Source organism: Drosophila novamexicana, unplaced genomic scaffold, assembly GCF_003285875.2.
Source record: "Drosophila novamexicana strain 15010-1031.04,08,12 unplaced genomic scaffold, DnovRS2.1 tig00000960-arrow-arrow-pilon, whole genome shotgun sequence".
Classification (NCBI taxonomy): Eukaryota; Metazoa; Arthropoda; class Insecta; order Diptera; family Drosophilidae; genus Drosophila; species Drosophila novamexicana.
In genome coordinates, this window is record NW_020824833.1 from 865,187 (window position 1) to 889,123 (window position 23,937).

General features: G+C 41.5%; 1 protein-coding gene across 6 annotated transcripts in view; it reads right to left on the reverse strand.

Annotated features, from left to right (window-relative positions):
* LOC115765232 (MAGUK p55 subfamily member 5-A) overlaps positions 1-23,937 on the reverse strand; it is an 83,272-nt gene that overhangs the window by 18,162 nt on the left and 41,173 nt on the right. Inside the window, exons 3-6 of one of the 6 annotated variants that reach the window (XM_030708683.1) lie at positions 14,356-14,639; positions 1,766-1,977; positions 1,590-1,691; positions 27-946 (exon numbers count right to left, since the gene is read on the reverse strand). In XM_030708683.1, coding sequence (XP_030564543.1) covers positions 27-946; positions 1,590-1,691; positions 1,766-1,799 — 1,056 coding nt within the window. In that variant the 5' untranslated portion in view covers positions 1,800-1,977; positions 14,356-14,639. Of the gene's footprint in view, positions 1-26; positions 1,323-1,589; positions 1,692-1,765; positions 1,978-5,152; positions 5,188-14,355; positions 14,640-23,937 lie in introns of those variants that run through there. The other 5 variants (XM_030708682.1, XM_030708684.1, XM_030708685.1 and 2 more) reach the window with 5 other exon arrangements.

A 23,937-nucleotide genomic window follows, 5' to 3' on the forward strand; every position in this document is an offset into this window, starting at 1 on the left:
AAATACTATTGTGGTTGTTGGTATACCTCATCAGCAATGCGCTGGGCATCGCCAGCAACAGTAACAGCAGCAGACGCGCAGCCAGCGGCAGCAGGCGCAGTTGCCACGCCCAGCGAGGAGAGGGTCGTTGCATTTGAGGAGCTGGCATTTGAGAGCAATGAGCCGCGCGAGGATAGATGTGCGGGCGGCGGATAACGTGGCGGCGCCTTGACCATCTCAATAAAGCTATCGGGCACATCGACAGGCAGCTCGCGATGCTTCGGTGGCGGTGCCGTTGCCGTTGCCGGCAGCAGCAGCGACATGCCTGCCGTGGGAAGCTGCTGCTGACTACTCGGCTCATAGCCAGGCGGCGCCAGGCTAAGATCATCCGGAATTGTTGAGCTGCTCGTTGTCGATGGAGCGCTGGCTATGTGGCTGCTGTGGCTGCTGCTGCTGACGCTGCTGCTGCTGTGACTGTTGCTGCTGGTGTGCATGGAGCTGTTGCTGCTGCTGCGTGTGCTATTCAGGGAGTTGCTGTTGCTGTTGCTGTTGCTACTGCTGCTAATTCCCGTCAATTTGTTGGGCGTTGCAGCTGCACTGCTGCTGTTGTTGTTGTTATTGTTGCTGCTGTTGCTGTTGCCGTTGCAATTGGTCGCCGTTTGCTGCTGCTGCTGCTGCTGGCGGTGCTGCAAGTGACGATAGGCAATTGTTTCGAACGATTCGAGCGTCTGTTTGCTCAGCATATCGTCAAAAGTGCTCGACGATGGCGAGCTGGCGCCCTTGCAATAAATCCCATCCACCACGCACAGCAACTCGTCGGCCACGCTGTTGCCGTTGCCGTTGCTGTTGTGATTGTTGCTGTTGCTCACGTCCGGATTGTTGTTGCCAAATGCTGCCTGCAACTTGTAGATGGGCATTTGTTGTTGCGCTGTTTGGGCGCCTGTTGCTGTTGCTGCTGTTGTTGCTGCTGCTGTTCCTGCTGTTGCTGCCAGTTGCTGCGATTGTTGTTGCTGATCCGTTTGTAGATCGTTTTCATAGTTTTCGATTTGTTCCAATTTGGTTTGTTGTTTTTGATTGTACAAATTTTGTGTGGCCACATCGAGTGCAATTGTTGTTGTAGTTGTTGTTGTTGTTTTTGATGAGTGTAGTTGTTGTTGTTGTTGTTGTTGTAGTTGATGATGATATTGTTGTTGTTGTTCATGTTGATGTGAAGAATGATATGCAACAATTAACAATTTGTTAGCATGATCATTTTTAGTTTTAGTTGTGTTCTTGGTGATGCTGTTGGTGTTGTTGGTGTTGTTGGTGATGCTGGTGATTGTTGTGTGGTTGGTGTTGTGTTTCTATGTTTGGTGGTTGTTGGATGGTGCGTGGTGCATGGTACATGTGGACAATGTGGTGCGGTGTAAAGAAAATGCATGAAATGAGCGGTTCAGTAAGCAAGCGTGCATTCGTGTGGTTGTTGTTAGCGACTATTGTTAGTTGTTGTTAGCGGTTAGTTAGTTTTTTGAGTAGCAATGCGCATATGATTGTATCAAGCATTTGTGGTTGGTTTTTTGGGGCTTTGGGTATTTTGTTAAGCTGGGCGGTTATTGTGGGCCCTATAGAACTTTTGCTTACCTGCGGCGGACGGGGAGGCGGATATCTGGGTGGCGTCTTATTCCGTGCTATAAACGTATCGGGACAGTCGACGGCCATCTCGCGATGTGGACCTGTACGGTGTAACAAACGTTGCAATTTAAACGCCATCTAATAATAGCTATTCGGCTAGGTGTTTAGCTCTTACCGTTATCTTGATTCATCGACAGCATGGTCAGCATTTCCTGGTCAATCTCCCTAATATCACTTGAGTGCGTGCGATAATGCTGCTGCTGCTGCTGTTGCTGCTGATGATGATGCAAATGATGATGCTGGCCACTTATGTAATCATCCGGCAGACATGGCTTCAGATCATCGCCATCAATGACCACAATGCTGGAGCCAGAACGGCGACGCGGCCTTGAAAAAAAAAAACAGAGCAGAAGAGTCGGTCATGAAATTAAAACTGTGTACTTTATTAAATAGAGGGGCAACCGAGCAGGGACAAGTTCCAATTGAATTCATTAGTAGCCGAGTTTATTGTGTTGTAAATGTTCATCATGGGCAAATCTCCAACTCCCATAGCCTTACACCCAGTTCCAAAATGTGGGAGAAGAAATAAATATCGATGTTTTACCAAGTCGCAGGATCAACAATCTAAGTACCAAGACGGTTCAAATCGAAATTCCAAGTTCCGATTATTTATTTTTGCTTAAAAAGCTGGATCCTTAAAGAACTACGCGTATTATTCATCTAATATTATTGTTTGACGTAATGTATAGAACTCCGCATCAGAGACAAACATTGATCATGCCGCCCGAGCAGGGACAACTACAGGGTAAGCAAACCCAGGTGGATTAATTTTTCAGTGATAATAAAATAGAACCAGTTCGTTGCAGGGAAAAGGGCCTTAATGTTTTACAAACATTCCAACTGCCTGCTATACGTATGTGTAGAATATTTTTAAAGACAGACAAGCTTCGTCTTCTTCCTTCAGCCACACTCCTTGGGTCGATCTGGGATTTGGGATTGAAATGTTTGGATGTGCAATAAGCGCAAGGTTTTAACTGTACAAATGAGTTTTTTTTTATATGTTGGTAATGGAAAATGGTGAATATATCGAAAGAAACGATACATGGGCTTATCTTGTTCTAGATCTAAAAATATTAAAGAGCACAAGTTACTTGGATCCGAATAGAGTGGGGATTTTTAGTTCAATTTGCTGAATAAGCTCACTGGTTCATTTTCTGGTCGTGAACTAAATCGGTCATTTAGTTCACTCGTTCAGTTATTCATTCGGTCATGAACGATGAATTCTGCTAAGCTATTCAGTCGGTCATGAACTATTCTCTAAGTTCAGTTATGCAGTCGATCATAAACGATAATACATTCTGTTCAGTTATATTTCATGTTTTCAGTTGCAAAAAATATGTTATACTTTATACTTATTCTATTATTGATAATAGCTACTTACAAGTTGTAAGATTCAACTCAACAAATCAAAAGTGAGCTTAAAATTGCGCTTTCTTTTTTGTTTATTAAGAACTGAACATCTCAAAAGAGTGTGTCGTTCATGAACGGCTGAGCTGCTGAGCTGCTGAGTTGCACACATCGTTCATGAACGACTGAACGAGTATCAAGAGTGTATCGTTCATTACCGACTGAACGAGTACGGAATACAAAGTTCATGACCGAATAAATAGCTGAACGAGTGAACTAAGTGACCGATTTAGTTCACTAATCACTGAATAAGTTCAGTAGTTCAATGACCCGTTCAATCGAACTTGGTCAACCATATTTGTTGGATACCAATTTTGGATGGAATCAAATAGAAGCAATGAAAATTTTGAAAATATATGAGAAGCTAAGGCTTGAGCCAAGGCTTGAGCCCTGGTTTCTTGGATGTGGAATACCAAGTTTACCTGCAGACATTTGGTTCGATTTGTGAACCAAAACACGAACATTCTCTATTTGGCATTGTAGCCCTGATTATAACACCCTCAATTTAGCCACTATAATTGGAATTGAAATGTTTTTTAATAATTGTAGTCTTTTCCTGTCAAATGCTTGCAGCAGAAGTAGCCGAAGTGCATGTGAAAAATTTAGGATGGATCTATGGATGCAATCTGCGATTTCTGTTCAACATGCCGTCAATTTTCATTTTTTTTCATCTTTGCCACAATCTGAAGAACCAATTTCCTGGTTGCGGTCAACATTCGGCTTGTTCTCTGGCTCTGATGTTAGCTGCTGCTAGTCGCTAGCTGCATCTCAATCGGCCGCATCCCCAATTGCGAGTCAATCAGGCATCTGACGCTAACACGCGTCTCCAGAGGCACGAATCACGCATCACACATCACGTATCACGAAGCTGTGGTCCGGCTTCGGTTCATAGCTCGGCTGACTTTGGTTTCTGTCGAGGCTGCGGCAGACCATTGCTATGCTAGGTATTTCACATCTTTTTCACATCCCCTTCTTCAATTTGGTTCCTCATGCTGAGCAGGCGAGAAAAATGTTTGACCGAAAATTGGCTGAATATTTGACGGAATTCCCTTTGCAATGTTCGATAGGGGAATAGAATTTGTCTGGCTCTTAAAGCCACATTTCATGAAATATGACTAGATCTTTAAAATGTGTATTATGTTTGGTATTTATCCGTTTATGTAATGCACGCTTTTTTTGTTTATGCAATTATTTTTATATGGACGAGCGCACTTCGTTTACGGCGCAGGCCACGAAATATACGTAATGTCTCTCTGTAGTGTTTTCGCGTCATGGCTTGCATACAAAATGGGACGTATATCTAGCAGACAGCGTGACATATGATATGCACATACAGACACAATAACTGGCAGTGGCAGAAGAAGTTTTCATTATACTATGCTACAAAATTAGGCTAAAAAGAATAACTCGTAATCGGTTATCTCTAAAGTAGATTCAATTGTCCGAATGTGACCATAGTCTGCAAACAAAGTTATTTTCCAGTTAACTCCAGACAATCTACAGTATGTAATTGTAAGTAATCTAAGGGATATTTTGTTTACAACTATTAAAAAAACATCCAGTAACATCCAGACTTAAAGCAGTTGAAAACAAAGAAGACTACCTACTAAATATTGAAAGTAATACAATTTGAACTTAAACAGAGGGTTTTTCAACACTACAAGTACCTAAATATTTGGGCAGTGCTGTAAAATGGCTTGGTATTTTTTTAAAATGCAAGTTGAATCGGCACAAACTTGGTTCGATTGCCACCCATTTTGGCAATAATTTTAATTATACCCAATCTTGAAGATCGCAATCAATACTTTGATAATTTATACAAAAAGAAACCGTTCTCTCGATCTTCCACACCTGAAAATCACACAGGATATTCCGAAAAGCAAATACTGTTGCGCAGTGTTAACATTTGTATGTGAAAGATACATTTGTATGTAGATGTGTATCTTGTAGATCAAACAAAAGAAAACTTAGAATTAACCCGGAAATTTGTTGTTTATGTTAGCTTAAACTAACAAAAACAAAATGTTGACGAATGCAAGTGTTAGTGCTGCATTCACTCAAACAAATCACAGACAAGCCTTCCACTTCCACTCACCATTGCTTCAGGATGCGCATTTTGCTGCTCGTTGTTGTTGTCGTTGTTGTTGTCGTTGTTGTTGTGCGTTTGATATGCTTGATATGCCCTTATCCTGCACTCTGGCACATTTTAGTTATTTGAAGCGCTGCTTATGCAGGCGCACACATAAAAAAATAAAACACGTTAACAAAAAATGTTGCGATAAATCTGCGCATGCGCGCAATACGAAACGGGCAACAGCACACACACACACACACACAGACAGACAGACTAAAGCAATTGCATTTTCGATTGCATTTATTGTGGTTGTTGTTGTTGTTTATTGACCAAGGTATAAATTACGACAGCAGCAGCAACAACAATCAACTGTAAAAAGTTGTTTGACCAATTTCTCAGCACTTTCGAAAGAAATTTTCGCTGTTGTCGTCGTTCATTGCTTTTACGACTGCTGCCGATGCTGCCACTTCTGCTACTGCAACAGCGCACAGCTGCAGTAGCCATTGACGTTGCATGTTGACCACACACACACATACATATGTATGTATGCATGCACACAAATATCTACACACGCTCTCACAATCTCACACTTACACGGACGGACATCGCATAGTTTTTGCCACTTTTTTTTCACTTGTACAAACATTTCAATTTTAACAGCAACAAAAGCTTTGAAATATGCTCGATCTGGCAACGCTTTAGTTTACAAAACTGCACCAGTTACGGTAACTAAAGCAATTGCAAAGCGAAAGATGTACTTAGTAGATAGATAAGAAGCAGAAGAAGCGGAGAAAGATGTAGAACGACTAGAAGAATCAAGAGAGACAGCAAGATTCGCTTTGCTCTTGCTTTTTGGTTTTTGTTGTTGTTGTTGTTGATGCTTTTGGATTTTAATTACAATTTAATGAGTTCTAAGGGCTCACAGACTTAAACGCACACATAAACACACACACACACACACACATACACGCGCAATGGTCAATGCTTTTGTTGTCAATCGACCAAAAGATAACTGCGAATTGCAAAACAAAAATCATTGTCATTAGACATTTGTCATTGTGTGTGTTTTGCCGGTCTGCAAACAGTTACATTTGCTGTTGATTCTTGATTGTTGTTTGTTGCTTGTTGCTTTTACTGCGCGACGCGACAACAAAACGTTTACCTCTCTCTGCGAACAAAGTCAGCCATAGACTGAAAAACTTAAACTGCGACTGCGACTGCGAGCTGAGCTGACACAAACGAAACGCTGGCTTAAGCGCAAGCGAGTGAGCGGCGCAAGAGAGCAGCGAGCTGAGAGCGAAGAGCGGCCAAGCATGTTGTACCTGTCGGGTGCGCGGCGCAAGTGCAGCGCACTCAAAACGAGAAAAGTTTTTTTTTTTTCAGTATTAAAGGACATGGATACACACACACAAGCACACACACACACACACACAACTCACAGATATAAGAGGTGCACAAACAATGGGGTTTGGCAAATTACGCTAGCTTCAAGAGGGCACAACAAACAGAGAAGCACAAACGCTGCACAGGAATAGGAATTTCAGCAAAAGCAAAACAACAAGAAGAAGAAGAGAAGCAACAGCAACAGCAGAACGAAAAGCAGAACGTGAGGTAAAAGCAATCGAGCAAACGTGCGCTCTGAAGTTGACGCCGACGCCGACGCTGGCAGCAAAGGCAGGTACACATGCTCTTGTAAATATCCATACTTATATATGTATGTATGTACATACATACACACATTCACATGCATGTTGCTTAGCCTGTTAATGCCTTGTAGCATACAAAAGAACAAAAGGTGTGTATGTATGTACATGCATACATATATCAGCCTGTATGTGTGCCTGTGTCTTCGTGACTCAACAGTCAGCAATGTAAATATGTATGCATGCTGCGACTGCGGCCGTTGCCCAAAGGAAACACAAGCAGGAACAACAACTGGGGCTTTTATTGGCGCGCGCAGCTCCAAAGGCAGCCTCATTGCCGAAGCTACAGACAGCATTCAAGATGCCCAAAACTGAATACAAGAAAAAAAAACACACACACACACGCACACATAGGCGCTCGTGCAATTGTGTTTGTGTCGTTAGCCTGGGCCAACAGAGAGAGAGAGAGAGAGAGAGAGAGAGAGAGAGGGTGACGGAAAGAGATAGCGTGCGAGAGCAAGTAGGGAGCGCCAAACGGACGGCGGTGCAGGTAACAAAAATAATTAACGTATTGCTGGACAGAGTGCCTCTATGCTACAAAATCACACACATTAACATTTCCATGGGTGTGTGCATTAATATTATATATGGCTGTATGTGTGTGTATGTATGCACGTCTATGTAGGTACATCATTTGTCCATGCTGCTAAATTAATGTCTTCTCTCAGTGTTGCAGATCTATCACAAGCTTAAACAGTAATTAACTGTATGTTCATGCTGCTTATTTATCTACAACTTGAAATGTGGCTGCAAATACTACCTTTTCTGCTACATTTCATACTTTCATTTGCTACTCTCATATGTCACGGACGCTACTTGGCTGCCCTTTAATGTATTTAATCTACTGCGTTTTTTCTATCCGCCGCAACAACAAACTACAACAGGTAATATCAAGAATGAGGCAGGGCAAGGGCAACAGCGACAGCAATAGCAAAGCTAAACAAAACAAAGCGCAACAGAACAAATAAAACAAAATAAAAGACAAACCTCTGTCGCTGTCGCTGTCGCTGTCGCCATCGCTGTTCCAGGTACCTTTTAAACAGAGAAGCGTCCTCTAAAGATACAATCAACAACAACAAGGCACACACTTAAGGTGTGTATTTGTGTGTGTGTGTATTTGTGTGTGTGTGTGTATGTGGGTATCGTATATCACGTATCCATGTGTGTGCCTGTCGGGCATCATTTAGGCCGCTTTAAGTTGGCTCCCTCAGCAACGACTGTGACTGCGACTGCGACTTCGGCCCAGTTGCCCAGAGTTATTATAACGGATTTACCTCAAGTTGCATGCAGCAATGCACACACAAGCACACACACAGACACACATGCACACACAAGCACACACACATTTGATTTTATTTTACATACATTCTTGAAACTTTTTTCACTTTACTTGTTTGTGCTTTTTATTTAGTTTATTCTTCCACAACTCAAAAGTTCACTCGCTGCTGGCAGCTCTGCAACACTCTTTCACTCTCTCGCTTCACTCTCGCCTCGCCTCGCCTCGCCTCGCTCTCTTTCTGCCTGTTGGGCTGCCCGCTCTATTGCCTTTATGTTTTACGCTGCCTGCATTCGCTTCTTTTGCCTGTGTCGCTCCCTCTGCCATGCTCCCTCTGCCACGACGTGGGCGTTTGTTGCTTTTGTTGTTGGCGTTGCTAGGCATCACAAAATTCGGCTTATAACGACAGGAAATTAATATTTTAATTACAATGTGCGCTTGTATTTACTTTTGCCTTTTCCTTTTCCTTTTTGATGTTTTGGGTTTTTTTTTTTTTTTTTTGTTTTGCCCAGACTAGCTGGCAACGCTGAACGAATGGGATGTTGGCACCGGTAACTCTAATTGATTTTGCATGGGTCCATGGGAAAGTGACCGGTACATTAGCAGCAACAGCAACAGCAACAGCAGCGGAAGCCGCAGCGGCAGCGGCAGCGGCAGCCACCTCAGCGGTCCTACCCCAACGGTCGCCTCAGGCATTGCCTCAGAAATGCTGCGCCTGCGCGTGCCTGGCATGCCAAACGGCGAATGCCAAGCGGGCCTCGAGACTGGCTGGGGCTGGGCACTAACATGGTCGCCACATGGCTGGCATGCCAGAGTCATGCCGCGAGCCCCTTTCAAGCCACAGCCATGGCCCACACTTGGCTCTCAAAGCATGAGCAAAATTCCAAATTACAGTTGGGCAGGCACAGTTTAAGCGGCACATGTTCATGTTATGTCGCAACAACATTTACACTGTGAGAAAAAGCTGCACGCATTTCGTATTTTGTATTAGGCTTAAAGTTACCATATTTCTAGCTTGTCTTTTTGCCTATTTCCAGCTAAAATTCAAATTTAATTTGACTAGACACAACCCCAACAACGGTTATTGGAAATGTTTTGCAATAAGGGTTAGGGTGACGCTACTTCGTAGTTGCCCATTCTGAAAGTTTCAATTCTCTTGAAATTTCGAAATTCGTGGAGTTTTATTATCTTGTCACGGAATCCCATATAGTATACATATAGTTGATCTGTATCAAGTATCTGTATCTGTCTGTTTCTATGTAATCTAGTATATATGTATATCTGAATCGGCAGCTCCTAGTGTAGAACATTTTCCAGCTTTTCAAAATATCTTGACCGTTTCACCAAGAGCTACTCAATTCTTCTAATAGATTTGCAAAACCCTATCAAATGGAATTTTTGATAAATCTGCCGTTCAAAATCATTTCTGATCCACGATCCAGCTGAAAGCTAAAGTCATATATAAAATCAATTTGCTAAAATATATATAGACTATCTAAAGACTTCGCTAGGCATTTTTGGCACTCTTGATTCGCAAATGTATCTCATAACTTGCGAATTTAGGTTGTATTTTTGCTCTAAATTGATCTATGAATGAACACACACACCAATTTGTTAATAATGAAATGAAATAATGAAATGAAAATATGTATTTTGATTTTTACATTTCCGTCGAAAGCAAAAACCCGCATCAAAATCTGAGCTGATGAGATACAAGAGGCTATGGACCATTCAATTTTCTATCCATTTAATTTGATTATTATTTATTGAATGCAAGTTTTTCAGGGGTTTATTTGGCCAAACACTAGAAATTGGAGAGCAATTTGGCTGGCAGAGAGAAGTCTCTTGCTCGTGTACATCAAAATCGAGTCATCGGACTGGGAAGGCTTTTCGCAAAGGCTGTTCGCTTTAACCGTAAGAACATTTACACAGTCGAGCACAGTTGTGAATGCAAATGGTATAGCTAGTTTAGTTCGGATAAAAATCATTGTTATCTAATATGCCAGTGCAACGGCAGCTGTGGATAAGGTTAATGCAATTGACTTTTTGCATGCAACCTTTTATTGCTGCTGTTGACTCTCTAATTGATATGCTTGACGCGCCTGACATAGCGGCAGGAGAAACCAGACACACAACCAAATCCAAATCCCAGCCCAAAGACAAATGTCATCGGCATGGTTGGTTGTCATCGGATGTCAATGCCAGACCAGGCCAGACCAGGCCAGGCCAAGCTGTGGACTGGCTCCTGCTCCCTTCAGCTGTCCGGTTCAGTTAGTCCGGGGCTGGGCCATAACAGTCCGACAGTTTTGCCTGCCAAATGCACAGCAGCAATTGCAACCAACAACAGCAGTCAGCAGTGTTCAGCAGTTCAGCCATTTTATAGCTAAACTTGGCTATTTACAGAGGTTGTCAGTCGAAAAAAAAAAAAACTATTGATTTGCATATGCCCTCAATCCCGGCTATTGGAAAATAACAGTTTGTTGCTATTGCGGATACAATAGGACGTATGTATGTAGCTCATAGTCAGCTACTTTTAGCTATTTTCAACATTCGATTTAGCTAGTCTTTTTTGAGGCAACAGTTGGCAACACTGGCACTCATAGATAATGCACATTGAAGTGCTTTGTTCGTCTTGCATCAAATTACGTTGTCGTTTTTGTTGTTGTAGTCACAGTCGCAGTCGCAGTTGTTGTTGCTGTTGCTGTCATCTTTGTCATTGTCAGTGTCATTATCGTCTGCAACTGATTAGTCAGCAGGTTTTCCAGGCGTTCGCATTGGGGCATTTATCGTGTGCTCCAGACATATGAATGAAACAATAGACATTGCCCAAAGGGATAGAGTTATGCTTAAATATAGATAGATAGAAACAAAGTGTGTGAGAGAGAGAGAGAGAGAGAGAGAGAGAGAGAGGAAGGGAGACAGAGTCAAAGTCTGCTGATGATAGTTTAAATCGGCAGGAATAGACATACACTTGTTTTGTTGTAGCTTGTTGTTTGTTAGTTATTCAAATAATATCCTGGCATGACCTAGGGCCAACTATACCCTGTACCATTTGCAACTGAGTCTCCACAAAGTACATACAGTCTTGATTGGAACGACGGGTTCAGTTTATCTAGCCATGGCTGTCCCTTAGTCTATTCGAAAGTCAGATGTATATATATATATTCTCGTTTACCAAATGTGGTTCGAGTTTTCCACACTGACGATAAATATCGAGAATATTGAGAATATCCAGACTTGTCTCCTATACTCCTGTAGAGAGTGCTATGATTTTGTCCTAAAATGTCTAACGCATAGAAGAAGGAGGCATCTTCGACCCCATCAAGTATGTATATATATTAAAGATTAGCATCGACAGCCGAGTTGAAATAATCGTGTCCGTCTGCCCGTCTGTCTGTCTGTCAATCCGTCCGTCAGTTTTTATACGAACTATTCTCTCAGGGATGGAAATCAAAAACAACATACAGTATTATGGATGCTTAAAAGAGTATCTCCTAATTAAGATGGCAATTTGATCTATTCTGTAACAGGCTTTTGAATCTCTTTCCTATCCATGCATTGTGAATAATTCCCATCGAATCAGAAAATAAACCAAGAAAGAGAGTGGAGACATTTTGTACCCAGATCTTAATCCTATAATAAAGACTTCTCTTTATAAAGATGTTTTTTCGTGTCTCAATCACAGTTCTTAGGATTCGCAACTAGGACATTCATTGTGAATTCTGGCTAATTTAAGATTAAAGAAAACAGCTGAGATATGATTGATGGATAGATACAAAGCTTAAAGTGTGGTAAATCGCAGTATAGCTGTGATACCTGACTTGGCCAATCTTAAATTTATCTTTTTGAGCAACAAGTGGAAAAGCTTTCAAGGAAAATCGATTTAAAAATTTAAAAATATTCAGCACAGGGTGTGGAAAATAACTCGTTAATTAATAACGAGCATAAAATGAGAGCGCGCGTGGCGTTGAGCCTTAGGTAACGGGCAAAGGGTGTGGGGGTAGTGGGTGGTGGGGACGGAGGCGGGGGCGGGGGCGGGGGCGGTTGATGGCTCTAGTTTGCGGCTTGCGCGGTATTAGACACTGATGGGCGGACTGCAGGCGAAATCACAACAGAGCCAAAGGCAGACAACAGAAGCCTGGACAAGGACACACCACACCACACACACACACACACACACACACACACACACACATACACATATATATGTATATATATAGACAGATACCTGCAGAGAACGCTGCGAAAATTGTGTGAAAAATATGTGCGTTAGCCAAAGGCGAAGCGCGATTGCAAAATGAGTTTGAGAAGCAGGGCGAGGTTGAGGACGTAAACGTGGGCGAGGACAAACCAGCCAGCTGGAAAAACCAGAGAGCCAACCAAGTAAATAAATAAGCAGTCATAAAAACAACGTGCACACACACAGACGCAGACATAGACACATGTGCTGCGCTGGGGTATTTCCATGGCGCACATGATTTCCATTCGGAGAGGCAGGACAAGGATGCGAATGCGATTGCAGGAAGTTCCGGAGCTGGCGAAACGGTAATAAATGCTTGGCAAATAGAGAAACAAACAAACAAACAAACAAATAAACAAACAAACAAACAAACCAACAAACACACATACACACGCACAACAAATCGCATGCGTTTGGCAAGCACTGAGCTGCACAGTTGGCAAGCAACTGGACTCTGGCCAATGGCCCACATTCAGAAATTTGGACATTTTTTGACACTTTTCAATTAATAAGCTGCACTCTGGGCTCTAGTTGACTGTCTTCAAATAAAATAACTAATATTATAAGCACAGAAGCAGGCAACAACTATGCAGATAAATTCTAGATATTTCTTAGATAAACAGAGAGCAGCAAATGCTCGCTATGCGATACGCATATTATGTTTTGCAAACGTGACATTATTAGACTGCTTGGCTTAGTGGCCTGAACTAGCAAACAAGAAGTCGGCGGTTCAATTTTCGATATTTGTTATCAGGCACAAAAAGCAATAACAATCATCTGGACACAATAGCCGCATGCCACATTTGAAATGGGTTTGATAACTAATAGATTATGTTTGGGACGTGAGCATGATGAATGTCTAGAGTCTGGACGCGTGGTGGCCATTAGCCTGGATCTGTTTTGCCTGATGTTGGCGCGAATCGGACAAACGATGCCATTTGCAATGTCAGTCTGTCTATATATGTGTCTACATCCATTAAACGGCGTTGCTTGTGTTCTATTCTTATTATGTCAAATGAAGAAATTGATTGAAAAGCAAAGCGCACGCAAAGCACGAAGTGCTTGTTTGAAAATAGAATTTCATATATTTTCTAGCAAGCAATCATAGTTGCTGTCTTAAGCGTAAGACTTTTTAAATTATGGCATTGGACAAGCTCGTTTTTCTAGCACGGTCCGAGCTGTCCATTATGCACCATTGTGAACGGGCCATACACTGTGACGCCTGTTGCGTATGCAACACATTTTTGTTGTTCAGCTCCGGCACAGTGGCTGCTCAACTGTGCCGACTGTGAGGGCGATTCTTTAAATATCGCATATATTTATGGAAAACTCAAGGGCTATGCACATCAGGACCGTATGCACATAATAAAGGGAAAATTACAATTGCGGAAGCATGGCTGGTTTGAGCTGCAAACAGAGTTTTGCGCGGTTGCAGGTTGCATCAGTTGCCACTTGTTTCTTATACCCTGTACTCATTTTAAATGGGTAAAAGCACTAGAATGTATTTGTGCAAATGTATATAACAGGCAGGAGAAATCATCTCCAAACTGTATACATTCTTAAGCAGCATCCATAGCCAAGTCGATGTAGCCATGTTTCCCTGTCCGTTCGTCCGTCCGTCCGTCCGTCCGTTCGTCCGTCCGTATGTGTAAACGCAGGGATCTCAGAGCCTATAAGATCTAGAGACTTGAAATTGAAATTGAACGTAGATCACCCAAGTGCCCGGGCGGTACTAGTTTCCGATAACCGATAGCTTGCCCCGTTTCCAAGCAGTCGATACAAATCGATATCGAAATCCTGTTTTGTCAGCAAATCTCTTATGTTTTAAGAGCTAGATTCACCAAACTTGACTGGAACTTAAACTTGGGTTCACGAATGAATAAAACTAGGCTCAGGTTGCATGAAACTCTTTGGTTTTTCACGGACTTCAAGTTTAAGGATCTATTTGACTGAAAGTTGGAACCATTTCGAAAGAATTTTAGGTTAGTTTCTTTTTGGGGCTTACCTCGATTCTTGACGCAGCAATTGATCACCAAGTAAGAGTTCAGTTCTTCCTTTTGATATGCTACTTGTGGGACTGTGTTGCTGTTGCAGCTGTTGTTGTTGTTGTAGTTGTTGCTGCTGCAGGTCAAAGGCGGCTGCGGTGCTGAGCAACTGTTGCTGGCTGCCGATGATGTTGCTGCTGCTAGTTCCAGCTATTGGTGGTGCTGTTGCAGTTGTGTTATATGGCAGGCCGAGGCAATCGTCGGACTGATGCACAATGACGTCATCGTTAAGCGTAGTTAGTAACTAAGAGGGCGACAACGAGAGAGAGAGAGCGAGAGAGAGAGAAAGAGAGAGAGAGAGAGAGAGTGAGACAATATTGTTTGCTAACCTACGTGTATAATAAAATATAAGTCAAGAAGAAATACTGTCGAAATCAGGCAAACCAAATGAAACGAAACGAAACGAAACGAAACGAAATGAAACGATACGAAAGAAACACATGCCACACAATATTGCTTGTCGCATGTTGCCCGTTGCTGGCAACGACAACAACGAGAACAACAGTTGTCGCCCGCTCACCTCTCGTCTCGGTGGATACAAATTATTCGATATTAGTAGATCACAATTTTTCATAGCGGACGTCCCAATGTTGCTGATGATGTTGCTGCTGCTGCTGTTGTTGATGTTGATGTTGATGTTGCCTGATGTGATGCAATTATTGCTATTATTGTTGTTGCTTAAAAGTAAATGCTGCTGCTGCTGCTGCTGCTGCTGCTGCTGCTGCAAGTGGCCAGCGATGTTGCTGCTGTGGCCGTGTTGCTGCAGATCCGCAAACGCCTGTTGCAGCTGTCCGCTGGATATGGCCGTCGAATACTCTGTTTTTGGCGTTGTTGTCCCATGCGCATGACCGTGTCCATGCATTGGCAATGCAATATCTGCCACTGTTACAATCGTTGTTGCCCCGCCGCCTCCCGCTGATCCTGCTGCTGCTGCTGTTACTGCTGCTGTTGCTGCCAGCGGCGATGTTGAAGTTTGCGCATCCACAAAGTGGGCACCGCCAACACCAGCACCAGCACCAGCACCAGCAGCAACAGCAGCAGCACCAGCAACAGCATCGCTGCCCAGCTGCAGCGGCAACGGTCTGGACTGTAACTGCGTCAGCGATTGTCGCTGTTGATGGATCGCCGCAGTTGTTGCCAGCGTGGCGGCTGCAGCGGGCAACGTTGTTGTTGCTGGTAGCGTTGTTGTCGGCAGCTGGGCGTGCTTGTTGTTGTAGCTGATGTAGGTAATGCCGCAATAGTTGGCACCATCGACATCATCGTCATCGTCCATGTCGTCGTCGTCCACCTCCTCGGCCAGATGCTGCAAACTGGTGGCCAGCAGGGATTTCGCCTGCAGCGGCTTCCCAGCGGCAGCAGCCGCCGCCAATTGTTGCTGCAGCTGCTGCAACTGTTGTTGCTGTGCCTGGCTGGTCTGATAGATGTGCCCCGTGGCGCTGCTTGTCTTGTTACCGCCGCCGCCGCTGCCGCTCGCTGCTGGCGGCTGCTTGAGCGCTGCCGCTGCTGCTGCTGCTGTCGCGCTGACAATTGCCGCCGTCGTTGAGCTGCTCGCACTGCGCTCCGCACTTGCAGCTGCTGCTGCTGCTGTTGCCGCTGCAACCGCGGCGCTCACCAGAGCCGCCGAAGGCGCTGCAGTCGGCGTCGACATTGTCGCCGTCGCTGTGGTGGGCACCAGCGAGGGGGCGCTAATGGGCCCGCCGGCGGTGGCCGTTGTCATTGTGGCGCTGCTGCAGGTGATTTGATTGCTGCTAAATGACGTCACATAGATGGGCGTTGAGTCGTTCAGGAAGCTCAAGTCCTGTTTTTGGCTGGTGACGGTGCCGCTTTTCGTTTGCTGCAGCTGCGTGTGGCAAGTGGAAGCGATGACAGCAATCGGAATGAGGAGGCGATGAATGGTAGGCAGAGATTGAGAAAAGAAAATGCAGTGAATGAGACCAAAACAGTGGGTAAAATTAGAGAGAGAGAGAGAGAGAGAGAGTGCAAAATAGACAAAGTAAGAGAGAGAGAGAGAGAGAGAGAGAGAGAGAGAGAGAGAGTGAGATCAATCATTGAAAATACGTATCGTTAATCGTTTTATCGTTTTGTAGAGATTTGCATTATTTTTATCGATTGAAGCAATATAACAATTGACAAATGAATTTAATTGAGGATAATTATATATACATATATATTATATATATATATATATATATATATATATATAGCTTCAATTACTAAGCGGATCGATAAATATCGATAACAAATCCAAAAGCCTCCGTTGTCGGCTGCTTCGATGCTTATTAATAGCATTGCTTAATCGAAATGTCAGAAGTCCTATTTTGTTCTGTCTATAGTCAAAATAAAAAATGGTTTAAGGCTCGACAGAGAATTGATGGAATATCCAAACCAATGAATAAGCAAATAAATAGCTATAATAAATAAACAAAATATCATTTATAAAATAGGTGAAAAAGGTTTTAATATGTTACTCCAAATAAGTGAAACAGGCAAAAGCGAAATCTTCGACCGATGTTTATATATACTTGATCAAGTTAAGCAGCTTACTCGATATATCATTGCTGAACTTAGAGTTCATATATTACTTCAAATATGGTATCATAAGCAAATTCAGAGTATTTTCCGATTTCCCCGTTCCCAAAATACAGTTTCGTTTGCTTGCACATATTGCAGGTCTTATAGGATCTGCAGACATCAGATTCTGCCACGCGTTTTTTTTTTTAAATTCTACATGCAAAAACTAGTTCCAAATTAAATTTCCATATTATGAGGCTGAGAGATGAAGCAGCCGCTGCCCAATTGTATGCACATGTGTATAAGAAAGTGCGAAGTCGAGTACCACATATTTGCTTGTCAACTTGGCACTCTTACATATTTTCCAGTGACAATGCTATAGATGCTGCGATGGGCTCTTAACTATTTACAGGCTTTAAATATGCTGAAAGGCTCCAGTCGCATATGCAAATCAATCAAATTGCATTAAAGTGAAGCCAGTCAAAACAAGCCAAGCGCAAAAATGCCTGGGCCCGAAGTTTGGGTTAGCCCGATATAATTTAAAAACATACTTATACAGTAAACGCCCGCTATAAAGATTGAACCTCGATGAAATTGGAGTGAGAGATACATTTGATGCGCATAATATAATAAGGCTATCCAACAAGATTGGGTTAATCTATGTATGGCAGAATTCTCTTAAAATTAGATGGGCTTGTGTATATTTTCGAATCACTTGTGTAAGCTAATGCTGTAATATCATCTAGAAGTAAAACTATTTAAATTATCCTTTTGTTTTTTTAAGAATATAATACTGATTTTCTTTATACTTTCGACTTTTTTTATGCTTTATACTTTTTTCACTTTTGTAAGAAGCCACTGCAATGGAACCGAATGGCATGAAACAAACAGGGGGCTTTCAAAAAAGTATGTTATCTTAACATTTTCATTCATAAGGTCTAATAGTCTAAGGGAGTATTTGGAAACAGAACAAGCTGTATCTAGCTTAAGCAGTTTTACACTTACGTGTGTGTGCTCTTCAATGTTTGCCAGTGTCAAATGTTGGCGAGTGTTTACTGTAGCATTTAGACGCCTTTGTTGACCATGCGTAGGTGCGCCAATTTCTCTGTCTGGCTACGTGGGCTGCTAACAAAAGGCGGGCTCAGTCGCTGAGTTTGCCGCAGCGGCCGCACCCCGACGCGTTGCAAGCATAACTGAGCAATTAGCCTGTGCCGGCACAGTTGCCGTCAAACTGTATGCCAGTGACAAATTCCCAAGCCAAGCTGGCAATCAAGCAAATCTCTGACTCAAACGTGTTGTTGCTTTCAATTGCCCAAATAGCATTAGAGCAGCGCTCAATGGCGCTCAGCTCGCTAATCTGATGAGCATCAGCATCGGCATCGGCATCGGCATCGATATCGGAATCGGAATCGCTTCCACTCTCATCTCCCCGCAGCAGCTGCCAGCAACAGGTGGCAGCCACAGCTGCTAAGTTGGAAGTTGCCCAGCCACGCGGATGCAATTACCAGTACATATATGAGTACCACATATATAAGCCACCCAGATATATATATGTACATATTGTTTATATATAAATGCGTGTATATAGTTTTATATATAGATATATGTATATGTGCCCGTTGGCTTCAACAAAATGCTTCACGCTTCGTGCACATTCCACTTGTGCGTTCAATTGCTGCGACTCTCAGACCAATCCATTCATGTGCCCAACCCACAATATTCAACCCACCTCAGTTAACATCCCATCCTGGTGGGCCCCACCCCGCACGACTACTCGTTGTCATCAACGTCGCCGTTTCATTCATTCATTCATTCAGCTTTTCTTCTTTTTTTTTTTGTCCTCTCATCCACATTTTATCGGATTATTGACAGTGAAGACGAGCCGGTGGCTCCGCATGCGTCGGGGTCCTCTATCAAGCGGTGCGTGTGTGGAGTGGCTGGCTCATCATTTGGTATCAGAGCAGGATTCAGCAGCCAGGACCCAGCACCCAGCACCCATCAACCGGCACACAGCATCCAGGACCAAGTACTCAGGCTCTTATTCTGTCGATCTGCTCAAAGAGGCTGCACTTAAACACTTATCGCACTTAAAATCATTGGTTTGGTTTGGTTCGTTTGGGTTGGGTTGGATTGGGATGGGCTCGGTTCGGTTCAGTTGGCCTGGCAATAGCCTATTGACTAGACTTCATTTTGATAGCTTTGGCTACAGTAATCTGTCGCAAAAACCACCGAGCATCCAGCCGACAGCACCGAGAGCCCGAACGCCACTCCAGAAATGGAAGGCAATGTCCCTTGAGGCAAAACCAAACACAAGTTTCTCTAACGAAAACTGTGAATAGGAGAGGGACAAAATAAGGAGGAAGGAGGAGCATTTACTCTTAGTGATTGATGGATGACTCAACTATTTCGAATGACTGGAGGTTATCTGCCGAATGCGTAATTCGATATATAAATCAATTATTATTCCAACAGTTATGAATTCCCCGCACGAGTGTTTTTATATCCTGAACCCATTGAAAATGGTTAAAAAGGGTATAATGTTTTTGTGCATATGTATGTAACCGGCAGAGGGAAGCATCTCCGACCCCATAAAGTATATTTATTCTTGATCAGCATCAATAGCCGAGTTGAATTAGCCTTGTCCGTCCGTCTGTCTGTCTGTCTGTCCAAGAGCAAGAGACTTGAAATTTTAGCTGTAGGTCCGCCTAGTGCCTGCCCTCCTAGTGCCTGCCTTCCTAGTGTCTGCTAGAGTCACCAAACTTTATGTGTTGCTTTTAGAATATTATATACATATGTATATATATATCAAGTATCTTTCATTTTATACCTATAGCCACCTCCCCGCTACCACAGCAGAGCTATAAATCAAGTTAATAACTCAACTTGTATTGCCAGCCAATTTAAGCCACAATTTAAATGCAATTGACTTTTTGAGAATACACAAATATTCTATGGTGCAATAAGATATACTGTAGAAAATGTCATTAATTGCGCATGTGTTAGCAAATTCCAAGAATTTCTGTATTCTTGTATTTATTCTTCGAATTCTATAAACAGCATGGCGATTACGATTGTTTTTTGTGCTGCTATTTAATTCATTTTTTTGTCAATGAGACTCAATTATTGGTGTGGATGTTGAGTAGAGCCAGTGGCAAGCGGTGCGGTCTGTCGCGAGTTCGAACCCAGCCAAGGGAACTTTTTTTTTATTTTTCTTAATTACTTCAAACGAGCGCGTAGCGCAAGCTGCATTTTGTGTTGGAATAAGAGGGTTCAGGGTACTCCCTAGTCCGGAGCTCCCGACTAGAACCTCCTACTTGATTTTTTATAAAAACAATTATAAGTGTACTTGTCAAACAAATAACTGTGTTGCAAAAGTTATTACAATAAAAAGTGTTGTGTAAGTTGTCGTTTGTAAAGCAATTAAGTGTTGCAAGAGCTGTTATTTACAAATCAGTGAAGTTTTGTAAAAATTCTCCTTTTATAAATTAAATTAAGTGTTGAGTTAATTTTTATTTGCAAGACCAAAGAAAGTTTTGTATAGATATCAATTATTAAACTTTTAAGTATGTTGAAATAATTTTTTTAAAATTGTCATTTATAGTAATTTAATTTAATTTTTTAATTTCTTTTTAATTTTTAAAGCAGTGAAGTTTTGTAAAAATTTTCATTTATAAATCAAATTAAGTGTTGTACAAGATGGTATTTACCAAAACAATTAGGTATTGTATTGTATTAGGTATTGTTGTTATTTGACAAACAATAAAAAGTGTGTTTGAAGGGATGCTATTTATAAGACAGTGTAGAGTGTTGCATAAGTTGTTATTAATAAAATATTTCACTGCGCTGAAAATGGTCAATTATGTAAAAAAATAAAATTAAAATGAAACAACTTTTATAATTAATAATAAAGTAATATAGAAATTATATAATTAACAAGTTGTAATTAATAAACAATAATAAGTTGTTATCTAGAAAAACAATTAGGTGTTGTACAAGTTATTATTAAACCAACATTCAACAGTGTTGTAAAAGTTGTGATTTATAAAAAAAGATTGAGTGCTGTACAAGTGGTTATTTTGCGAAATTTAAATGTGTTATAAAGGTTGTAAGTGGTAAAACATTTGATGGTGTTGAATAAGTTGTTATTTGTAAAATTTGTCATGGTCTTAAATTTGACATTTATAAAGTGTTACATTAGTAATTATTTAATTGAATTTTATTTTTGCGTTTGCATTTTATGCGCTCATTATTTCCAAAAGTTATCTACTTGAATGTGTTTATTGAGCCTTAAAAGCAATTAAAATTTCATTAAAATACATAAATAATCAAATATAAAACCACTTGTGAAATACTCTTAAGTTTTTACAAATGATTTTGGAACTCTTTTCAAAGTTACGCAATGAGTTACATATGTATTACTTTAATCTATTGTTTATCCCAAATATAATATATGCATGTGTAATTAGACGCAAAAGGCATTTGAATGGAAACTGGCAATTAAAAAACAAATCATAGCATTGCAGTCGTATGTAACCGACTGCGAAATACTCTGTATGCAGAGATTAAATCAATCAAAGAGAGTCTTTCCAATAATTGCCTGAGTCTAAAACTATCGATTTGCACAACTTGCTGGGAAACACTTTTTAATTCCTTTTGAAGCGCGGATAAAATGAAGTAAATAAGTGCGTTCATGCCAGCAGCTGGACGGACTTTGCACAAAATCAATATGCTCGTTTTCACTTTGTAAGCTGAGTAAAAAAACACTTTTCATGCGCAAATTCGCACACAAGCTTCATTTGAGCATTTATTCGCAGCTGTCAAGCGCATGCACACACACAAACAAGCACACCCCCCTACACACACACACCCTACACACACACACACACACACACACACACACACTAGCTGTGGAACTGAGCTCATTTTCAATTACCCACACAACTCGAGTTTGAGTTGCCGTCATAGTTTTTAAAAATGGTTTTAAAAAAGGGTACGCGGAGGTCGTGCAAGTGTATGCGACAGGCTTTTAAAGCCACTTCTGAACCCGCCAATCAACTATCAAGAGTTGATCGTACTAGGAACAGACAGATAGATGCCTGGATATGCTATACACAGATCCAGAATATTTCACATTTTGTCTATGACATACTCTTGTTCTCTCTGAATTAGAAAAGCAAACCCAGCCAGAGCATTGCGCTTGGGTATATGCATACATTTGGGTGTCATGTTCAGATCCCAGAGCAAAATTCCACAAGGATCAGACTTTAAAGACCGAAGCTATTTAAGAATGCATTCCTCATAGTGTGCGGCTAAATGAAGAAGAAGAAGCACAACAGGTGCGTAAAGTGCGCCTTTGTCTGTGATTTTGCTTCTGTTTTTGTGGATGTCGGCATGAGAGGAAGTTTGAATATTTGCATCGACAGCTCGGCACAGGTTCCAGGATACAGGGTATCCCCAATTCGACTGGTTTGATATTTATAAACATTTTGCAACTTTGTTAGTTACGAATATTTTCAATGCTATCTACTCAGGTCTTAGTAAGATACATCTATTTCCACCCCAGAAGGTATATCGTCTGAACAGAGCGTTGGAATTCAAGAAGTATTTGCCAGAAGATACTATACTATAAAAATATATGTTTTGTTATAATTGACTTCGGCGAAACAAAACTTTAAAATTGAAAATCAAAGCCTAGGCGCAGCGCTGGTTCAAACCGTGAATCGAACCAGCAACAATCTTTTGCAGATTATGACAGGCATCATTATGAAGTCCAAGCCAGGTACAGGGTATCTAAGAGGCGGGCACTTGCAACTGGAATACTTGCAGTTATTTTTTCAGTTACTTTGTGTATTCCGCCTTCTATTTTTAGTACTTCCTTTTGTTTCACTTTTAGCTTTTATTTTGTTTTTCGTATGACTTTTGCATTTGTATTTTTTTTGTTTTGTTATTTTGCTTTGTTTTGTTTTGTGCTCTGTTTGTTGAATTTTTAATTGAATTGGCGACTTTTCCCATCCTTTGCCAGTGCTCCGGACTGCTACAATGGTCAGTCGGAATGCCGCCGGGGCCAAAAGGAGCTGCTCTGCTCGAGCAGGCAGGGTTTCCACCTGGTTTCTTCGTTTATACCAAATGCCATTTGTGCGTGTGCGAGTGTGTGTGTGCGTGTGTTTGTATGTGTGTGTGCGCTCGTGTGCTATAAAACTGCAGCACAAAATTCAATTCAATTTCAATTTTTTCTTTAAATCTGTGAGAAAATGTTTGCACCTTAAAGTTGAGGCTCGGTTCGCCTCACATTCAAAATGAACTCGATTGCTTTCAGTTTCGGTTTGGCTAAAGAAAATCGTTTTAGATAAGTTGGGGCACGTTCTTGCTAGAGTTGGGTGTCTGTGGTGCTTTCCTGCGTGACACGAATCAGAAAGACCAAGCACGAAGAGCACGTGAATAATATGCTCTATAAGTTTGTCACGCATATATATATATATTTAATTATCTTGAAGAGCTTTATTTGGCACGGATTGCCCCTTTTGGAGCAATATGGTCTAGTAGTCCGATGTCAATAAGATTTTTTGGCATTCGCACATAAATGCCAAGTTTGGTTAAAATACCTAAAGAAGCGAAAAGTTGTCCATGGAATAATTAAATATTTAACTAATCATCCCTGTAGCAACAATCTGATATAGTGATTCGATCCGATACCGATACACACATATTGACAGATAGAAACCGACAAACAAACATGGGCATATCATCTCGGCTGTTGATACTGATCGAGAATCTATATAATTTATAGGACCAGCTATGTCTGGTATACAAATAATAATATAATACTTTCTTAAAGGCAAGAAATCTCTAATAAGGCCCATAGCCCAAATCCATTATATAAACCTAAATGGATATTCATTCACAAGATAGTTATATACGAAAAAATATCGAAAATTGATCTAATATTTTCGGGACAGATAATTGATTGAAGATGAAATAGAAATCAAATTAAAACTTGAATTTGAAGCTCTCAACTAGTTATGCAAAATAAG